At 44.6% G+C, this 9560-nt stretch overlaps 1 protein-coding gene across 1 annotated transcript in view; it reads right to left on the bottom strand.

Annotated features, from left to right (window-relative positions):
• The window catches only part of PPM1D (protein phosphatase, Mg2+/Mn2+ dependent 1D), a 14018-nt gene extending 5787 nt beyond the window's left edge, over window positions 1-8231 (bottom strand). Inside the window, exons 1-2 of the mRNA XM_008631085.2 lie at window positions 7819-8231; window positions 5470-5594 (exon numbers count right to left, since the gene is read on the bottom strand). Of these exons, the coding sequence (XP_008629307.2) occupies window positions 5470-5594; window positions 7819-8216 (523 nt within the window). The 5' untranslated portion in view covers window positions 8217-8231. The remainder of the gene's footprint in view (window positions 1-5469; window positions 5595-7818) is intronic.
• Between the last annotated feature and the right edge of the window lie 1329 nt (window positions 8232-9560).

Here is a 9560-nt window from a genome sequence, read left to right as displayed (position 1 = left end):
TTCCAGCCCAGTCACAGCTCAGCTGCTGCCACCTTCCAATCATATTTAACTTAAACCAAGCTGTATTCAGAGGTCTTCTACTCTCTTAAAACAAGTATTTGTGGGAAAAGGAGAAATGGAACAGAGTAATACCTAGAAAAATGGTGAAATCTCAGTCACTGTCCAAACTAAAACCTATTTGAATTAATCAAGTTCTCCTTAAACCAAAGTAAAACCTTGATTTGTTGATCCCACACCAAATGTGCAAATATTTTTGTGTGCAGGTGCCACAGGGAAGGGACAAAGGAAAAAGCAGAGGAGGAGACTGAAGCCTTTTTCCTGTTAAATTCCCTTTGCCATTCCTTTTCCTCCCACAGCACAAGCATCACTTGCAAAGCCACACAGGGCTCTCTGCAGCTGAACACCATGTGCCAAGTTTGGGAGCTGGAGAGAAGCCACAGGAACACGGGCACTGCCTGAGCTCCAGCAGGAAGGCAGAAAATCAGAGCTCAAGCCTCTCCCTAGGACGGCCTCATGCAGGGAACATTTCTATTTTTAAATCTCTCTCACTGTGTGAATGAGTTTGGGGTCACCTCACCAGAAACAAAGCTGAACAACACATCTGAGTCAAATCATCCGCTGGTTCAAGAGCTCCCTCCAAACCATCCTCAAGTAAAAACCACTCCAGCAGAAAAATGCATTTCCACATCAATTTATTTCAATTCTATTTATCAAGTATACTTGAAAAATTAAAAACCTTTTCTAAGGCTGGGCCTTCAAATCAAGAATAGTAATTATTTGCCCTAACAATTCCTTTTTATTTATTTCCATGTTCACAAACAGCTTCCTATAGTGATAAGCAACAAAAAGTAACATTATTATTATTATTACTTGCAAGCACTGACTACATTTTTCTGTGCAGAACACACAGCTTTAAAAGCAGAAATTAATTAAAATGTCAGAGTTGAGCAGCAAACAGAAGCTCAACAACTCAAACTCAAGAGTAAGGTTTTGTCAGGCTCTTCCTTTGCTGGACAAAGCCTGAAGCTTCTTCCACATCCATCAGCACCCTTTTAAAGACAATAAATAAGCTTTTTGTCTTCCTCCTTGCCTCCATTAGCTTTGCCTTAAGCTATCAACCAGTTGAAAAGACTTTTCCAGAATCAGGAAAGGGAATACTTCAACTCAATTACCCCACTCCACCGCAGCCAGCAGGGCCGGCCCATCCTCATTAAAGCCCCGATTCTCCCCGGCTGCAGCAGCAGCAGCCCCACAAGCACATGCTGCTAATGAGAGCTAATTAAAAGCCAAGCCTGCTCCTACAGAGGTGCACTCGGCTGCCACAGGCTCCCAACAAAGCCAGCTGGCAGCGAGATCAAAATAAATACTGTAACACGAGAGGGGAGCTCCGGCACGGCAATTATTGGATGTGAATTGCCACGGAAAGTCCTCCTGCACTCAGAGTTTCTCACATCGATCGCTCTGTCACGGCCACAGCAGGTAAAATAAACAGGAGCAGCATCAATTTCCAATGTACATAATATTTTTACACGTCCATTTCCCACTTTGTTCATATTCACGTAGGAGAAATGACAACATGTTATTAGGTGAATCGGTTTTTAATTAAAAATACTGTGCTGGGTGATAAAAATAACCTGATGTTCATTCATTTGGGTTCATCTACACACACGTCATCGTGTCCATCTGCTGCCCTTCCCGAGGAGGCAGCCAAGCAACCATGGCACTGATTTCAGGGGATCTGCTCCAAGAGGAAGAGGGCTCCTTGCAAGGATAACTGGGAATATCACAGTGGCCACAAGGCCGACTCCGAGGGTCATAAACTTGCTGAAGGCACAGAGTGACTCTCACAGATCCGTCCACTCTGAGCCCACCAAGGCCAACCCATCTCACAGGGTGGGGGACATTCTCTTTCCCCCCCCGAAGGGCAGAGTTCCCCAGCCTAAGCCAGAGCCTCCTGGAGCTGTGGCCAGCTGTGTCCCCTCCCTGGCCAGCTGGAGAGCTCAGCGTCCCCAGCAGCCCAGGAACACAAGCCTGGAGAGGTGCTTTCCATGGCAGCCTCTGTCACAACTCTGGGAAGGGAAAAGGCAGAGGAGAGCAGCCAGAAAGCAGAGAACACGTTTCCCTGAGCATTTCAAAGTGCTCTGAAGTCTTTAATTCTGTTCCAAAGCAAGCAGACAGAGCAGTGACCCTCTGGCAGCCTGGGAAGCTGGGATGTGCCAAAGGCTGGTGTTACAGGGCTGGAATGCCAGGCTCTCAGGCTGCTATTTGGGAGCCAGACTATTTTTGTTCTCAATTAAAACCCAAACATTTACAAAACTCTTGACAATCTTGTTCTTTTAAAACTTACACACCGGGAGCATTTCTTTCAGTGTGAGGTTTGCACGTTTCTTTTCCAAAAAAAAAAAAAATTATTAATGTAGTTCCTTCCATATCTTCCAGAAAAACCTGTTTCTTAGTCCTGACTCAAACCAGAATAACATACAGAGATCTACACTACATCCTACAAAATGAAATAGATGTTTGAAATCAGATACTAAAGGAGCAGGAAACTAATTCAGCTGCCTGTAAGAATATATCAAACTCTGCAGTCTCTCTTATCTGCTTACTGTTACCTTATAAATACAACAACAAACCTACTTCTAAGTCAACTGCTGCCAGGGAAGTAATTGAAGTTACAAACAAAAGCACCCATCACACAAGTGGGCTGGATTGGATTAAGCCCAAAGCTTTCTTAGAGCAAAAGCATGTCCAGAAATCACATAAATCAAGTCTTTTGTTTCTGGTGATGCTGTTTTGCATATAAAAACAGCTTTTGGTTTTAATAGAGGAAAGAAAACTACTTTTATAACTCAGTCCAAAACAAAACCCCAGTTTGATTAATCCCAGAGCTTTTAAAATCAAAGTTTTTCTCCACAAAGAGCCACAGGTGCCTTCATAGGATGTGTGCAACACAGAGATCCCCAGAGCACAGCACACACTCTACATTTGGCACAGCACACTTACTATTTTGTCTCAGGGCTGAAGAAAATTGTACAAGCTAAGGCAAGACATCCTATGGACAGGAAAAGAATCCCAAATGCACCCCAAGTTTGTCTGGTTTTATAGAGATAAAACAGAAAGGCAATCACCAACAGAAGCTGGAAATTGCTGTGCAGTACTTAAATACAACTTATAGAATTCCATGTGATTGATCTTCATGGTGGGGCCTACAATGGAGCAGGAAGGAAAAACTGAGTGGCAGCTGTGTCTACTCTGTTTGGTAATTAAAAAAGAAAATAGTTAAATGCATGTAAAAAACCCCTAAAAACTTATACAGGGACTTCCTCAGATCATTTGAGGTCAGCCATAGCCTCTTCTGCAGGATTTCATGGTATGTGCATTCAGAGAGCATCACAAAACAGTGCTGGCACCCAGTCAGTTGTTCTGGAAAACAGCTTCCCTATCCCTGTCAAAGATTCCTGCCGCAGCTCCACATGGAGTCCCTGTTCTGGTGCAGAACTCCTCCTAGAGGGCAGCAGGAAATTCCTGTTCTTAGGAAGAGTCACACCTGTACGGCGGAGGCTGCTCCACCTAAAACACAGGGGTGAGTCTATTATATTCCTACAGAAAAAACAGGGAAAGCAGAGTTCATGTTCCTGCAGGAGGGAGTGGTTGAACTAACGGGTTCCTGGCTCAGGTTTCATCATTCATTCATTTAAACACCTCCCAAACACTGCCAGGTGATCCCTCACTACAGACTCATGAGTATCTATTACAAAGCAAATTAGTATAAAAAACCCGGATGTTCTCATTGCCCAGAAAAGATCAGCAGAAGTAGCTGTGAAAATACAGAACTCTGCTACAGCTTAAAATGTTTCATTGGAAGCCACAGAAACCTGCTGTGTACATTAAAGCAGCTTACAGATGCCTTACAGAGACAGCACAAAGCCCAAATATTTCTGACTTGTTATGGGGCTATAAATAAATTAAGCATTATTTAAATACTTAAATACAGCCACTGTGCATAGCACAAATGCTTATTTTAGGGCAGAAGGACACTTCTGACAATCAGAACAGGAAAGGGGATGTCAACAGAATTAATCTGGCCAGAAGGATTTCTTCTGCACCAGGATTTTCTGCTGGCTGAATATTTGACCAATGCAACTTTTCCACAGTGCTGGGGCCAGCCTCCCCTCCTGCCTGGCTCCCAGTTGCAATCACAGCAACAAAAGATGCATCAAAATTAAGAGTCCACTTTTTGCAATCCAGGAGGAACACCTCCCCTGTCCTGCAGGAGGGAACAACAAGGATATGCTGCTCAGGGGACGAAGATTTGTTTGCTACTCACCTATTAACTCCAAAGGATTTACTCAAACTCTCAAGTTTTCCTAACCACTAAATAAACTCTATCCTATCTAAAATTGGACACAAAGAGACTTTCAGATACTGAGAAAAAGTCTTTAATTTTAAACTTTTAAATTTTCAGGCACCTATGACTCTTTGCTTGACACGCAGCTGTCTTTTCCGTGTTCTTTATCACTGCAAAATTCTCCTTAACCCTGGACGAATCCCTGTGGCACAGCTATTCCTGCCCGTGAAATCAGACACAGCAAGGCTCTGGAATGATCCAGACCCTGGTCCCAGGACAGCCTGTCCCCATGGGCACTGCCAGCTGACCCAGGAGCACTGACAGCACTGCCACGGCTCTGCCAAGCTGCCAGCAAGGAGTTACATCACAGCACAGCTCTTACAGGTAAGAACCACAATCCATAAAATCAAACCTATTCTGGGTATATCTGCATAGAAGATTCTTCACTGCACAAAGAGAAAAAAAATGAACAGCCAAAGATTGGCATTTTGCAACGCAATTTAAGGGGAAAAATTACCAGAAACACTAACATTCACGGGTAAGATACATCCAATAATTCACTTAAGAAGTACTTCCCAAAAACCATTCATCTCAAGTTTTCTAGTACCGCAATATCCCTTTATGTCCTCGGAATGAGATGCTCCTCAAAGACAGTTTCTCATTTCTAGTGCTCCCATAAAGGCAAGTTAAAGTTAAACAGATTTGACTTTCATCCCATTCTACACCAAGTCTTTTAAAAAAAAAATCTCCACAAAAGAAAGACTGAAGGAATTCATACACCACCCAGTAAAACTGAATTTCCGACACAAATGAAAACGTACAAGCCCTGTGTGTCTCCAGGAGGGAGAGCACCTTGGTCTCTTTCTCTTGGGACTGTAATTTTTGATTACTTTGTGGTAAAATTAAGTCCCATCCTTTGTAGGGCTGGGGCTGAAAACCCTGCAAGTTGTAAGGCACATTCTTCTCTCCCCAACGCCACCTTTTACAGCTTTATTCAAAAAATAAATCATTGTATTTAAAATACACTTAAAAAGCCCAGACTTTCAGAAGGCAAGTGAGGAAACCCCTGTAAACTCCCTGTTTTGGCAAGCCAGGGGATAAATTGAGCTGAGGGGACTCACCGAGGGCCCTGGCCACAGCCAGGAAGGGGATCTGGTCGATGACGGTGCTGCGGCGCACGGGGCCGTTGTGGGTCAGGCGCGGCCTCTTCCACACCACGCGGTTCACACCAGACTTATTGATCACACTGAAAGCACCACAGAGGCAGAGGTTAGACAGGAATGAGGAAGTTGGCATCAATGAGGCAAAAACAGTTAAACACGCAAAAGTGGAGGCAATAGAGATGGCACCCTCAGGGAAGCCCACAGCACAATGAAGTATTTCAAATCACACGAGAGCACTTCAATAATTCCATATAAAGCCAAGGGGGAGAGTGAGAAGGACAGAGGAAAATAAAAAACAAAGGAATGAAGACCCGGAAGAAATTCTGGCTGGTTACAACATATGCAAGAGTGTCTTTAATCTGTCAGAGACAGAGCAGAACTGGATTTGCCTCCCTCAGATGAGGACTGTTAACACCAGCTACCTCAGGCTTAAATATCACACAGTTCCTGCTCCAGTCTTCTCCATCTCCCAAAATTTGGCAGTACAGGGCAGCACAGAATAGTTGAAACAACAGAAAAGAAAGGAGCAGCCTCCTGAAAGGATTTGCTTAATGGAAGGAACACCAACAGGAGGCAGGCACAAAAGAGGAATTGTCTCCAGTTGGTGTCTGCAGGAAGCAGGAGATAGGGAGAACAGCTCTACATTTGCATGTGAACACCTGCTCTGAGACACTGAGCACTGGTTTAGCTCTCCCAGATGGCACTGGAGGGTCAAAACAGCTACAGAGCAAATAACTGGGGCAGCTGTGTCAGGCAGGGAAGAAAGAAGAATGGAGCATGAACCATCAAGGAATAAGAACTAATGAAACCAGGAACTAGCAAAGCTTGGTCCCAACCAAACTAGGAATTAGATACTTGAAAGTTCCTTTCATCCAAGGAACAGCCACTGGTAATTAGAAACTGAGCAGCTCTGGAACAGCCTCAAGATTCCTCATGCTGAAGCCATTCAAGATGCACTTCCTGACACTTCAAAGGCATTAACAACAAGGGCATGTTCAGCTCCATCCAGAGCACGGCAAAGTCACAAACACCACATCCTAAAACTTGATCTCATCCACTTGTACAACTAATGACCACACAAAGCTCACTTCAGTCACTATTGGAAAAAAAACCTCATCCCACACTAAGACCGTTACAGGGAGAAATATCATTTTAATGGAAGATTCCATCATGCTCTCCCATTAACTGTTCCCAGTTTGCTCTCATGAAAGACCAGACATTCCCAAGCACAGCTGCACAGTTCCACCTCATTCCCACCATGTGCCTCACAGCCAGTCTGGAAAAATCAGGAGGGGCACCAGGGAAAAAAAAAAAAAAATTAAAATTAACCATTCCTGTAGATACTAAGTTTCAGGGGAATGCTTTCTTTGAACCTTCAGAGATCTCCAATCTCTAAGAAATACCTTGGAAACCTACAGCAAAACTGCAGGTTTTCCCTCCTGCAAAACAGCCTCTGATCAACTCCCACCTGCCACAGACACAAATATCTGAAGGTTAATGGGCTGACAGGGTTCCCAGATGAATGATGTCAACAGGAAAACCTTCAGTGATCCCTGCTCCGAGGAGGAAACCGTGCCCATCCATCTGGTGCAGCACCAGGAGGACGCAGAGCTCCCAGATCCGAGCCCTGGGGGCTGTCTCCAAATATTTGTGCCACCTGACAGAGCCCTGCCTGCTTCCCCTCACTCCCAGGGAACACGTACCCACCCCAGCTCAGATGTTCCAACATCTGCCAGTTCCCGCCAGGGAAGGAATGGCCCCTGGAAAGACAGGTGCTAAACCATGGCCTTAAACACAGCAAAGGCAGGGTTTTGTTTCAAATCCAGGATTTTTCTTACGTTCCCTAAGTAGAAGCTTTGAGAAGCCTACTCAACAGCTGCCATTGTCATCTCAGGGACAATGCAGAACGCCTGAGAAATTATAGTGTTGTGACAAACTGGATATTCCAGACCTCGTATCATTTTACCTGTGGGGAAAGGTAATTTGCCCAACCCGCCAGTTCCTCAGAATTTAAAGGGATATAGGCCAAAAATTACCATCTCCACTTGCAAAAAGCTGTTGGTGAACATTTAGAATTGTAACCACCCCTCAGCTGCATGATCCACCAGGAAATTAAAATTCTGGGTGTACTATAAGCCACTAGCAAAAACCACAACTGTCTAACAATGGATCCCTGTAATTTATTCCCCAATAAGCTGTTAAAAACAAAAAAATAAGAGGACAAAAGAGAAACAGCTGAGATTCAGCTCCTCATGTGCCCTCCCAAAACAAGCTCAAGCTTAGTTCAGTGAAAGCAGACACACTTACCTGCCCCCAAGGCCTTCAATTCTCTCCCTTTCTTTGGGAAGTTCTGGCTTGTGGTCCTGCGTCACCTCCACAGCTCTCACAAAGTCATCCTTGGGGTCATCCTGGACCCCCAGCACCACTCCCGAGTCGCCCACGTGGGCCACGTACATCTTGGAGCCACGGATGATCACCACGCTGGCCGTGGTCCCCGACGTGCTGGGCAGGCCTGTCATGGTCTTGGGCCACTCTGCTGCAAGGAGAAACGAGGCAAGGAACAAACAAAAACAGTGGGTTAAGTTCTGTGGAACTGGGAGTGCCTTGAAGGGTGTTTCAAAGGCTTGTGGGATGTTACAACACAGCCTGAGCTTAACCACAGCCAGGCCAAGCAGTGTCCCCAGGTCCCCCCACTCCCTTAACATCCCTCCCAAGCCTCAGCTTAAACTGACACAAGCATCAAAGCACCACAATAGGGTTCAAAAAGCTGTTTCCTCTGGTTTGATATCCCAAGCATCACTAGAAGAACACAGGGGAAGACGTGCTCTTTGGGGGCTAAACAGGATCAACCAAGTGTTTCATTGAGATTTACTCTCCACTTCCCTGTCTGAAGTAGTAGAAACGTCATAAATTCAGTTATTTGCCTGGATATTTGATTGGCAGTCAGGATTTGTGGACATTCCTGATTCCCCTGGGAGAAAAGCTGCTATTTTATTTTCATAGGCTGAACAACAGCATTTTAGGCTGAATAATGTCTCAAATGTTTTATTCACGTTTCCCTTTGGAGAGCTGAATAATTCAGGCTACTTCAAGTATGCTCTCCTTAAGTTCTACAGGAGATATCCCTGGAATTCAGAGTAATAACACACCTACACTGGTGTCAACTACACCTGGTCAGGGAAATCTCTCTCAACTGCTTTGTCCTCAAACCACTTCCTATGAACTCACTGTTAAATTACTCTCCCCGGTTACATCCAATCCAAATTTCTCTTTCATGCCTTTCCTATTTTTTATCTACACACTCAAACTCATCTTCTCCCAAAACTGCACAAATTGGGTGAATCAACACCCCCATTGAGCCAGCCCAGCCACACCATCCTCCTCCCCACCTCAGCACCCACAAAAACCAGGCTCAGCTCCCAGTTATCAGTTGATTCCAACTGTCAACAGCAACCTCATGTTTCTTCTTCACTGCACCCACTCACGTCTTCAGACAAACTCCAAAGGGAGCCTCATCTCCCTGTCACATTCTATCTCCTGCGCTTCACAAGTCAGGCTCACACAGCACAACACAAAAATTCCACTGTGACACAAGCTGTTTGCAGGAAATACCTAACTCGGGCTGCCAAAGCACTGATTTCTCTACTTGTGCCTGTGGCACAACAAACACACAGCAAATAAACACACGAGGAAAGAAAAGAAAAACACAGTTACACCTTACCCTCTGTGAAAACAGGTATTTTAACCTTCTAAAGCTTTAAACGGAATCAAAAAAAAAAAAAGAGGAATTAAAGTTCTAGTGCTACTGAATGATGTTCAGGTGCCTGAGGGAAGAAGACACTGAAGACAACTGATGGAGAAGGAGAATTTGGAGAAGCAGAATTCACAGGCAGTATGAAGACAAAAGCTGCATTTCCTCAGCATGAGCTACCAAGACATCCAGCATCATTTAAACATTTAAGTTCCAGCAGTTCTAGCTTTGTGTTCTAAATACTAAAACACACTTTCTCCCTAGAAACAGCTTTATTTCAAGAACACAAACATTCAAT

The sequence above is a fragment of the Corvus brachyrhynchos genome, unplaced genomic scaffold (assembly GCF_000691975.1).
Source record: "Corvus brachyrhynchos isolate BGI_N302 unplaced genomic scaffold, ASM69197v1 scaffold283, whole genome shotgun sequence".
NCBI lineage: Eukaryota > Metazoa > Chordata > Aves > Passeriformes > Corvidae > Corvus > Corvus brachyrhynchos.
The sequence above is the reverse complement of the archived record's forward strand: the minus strand, read 5'-3'. Positions and strand labels throughout refer to the sequence as shown.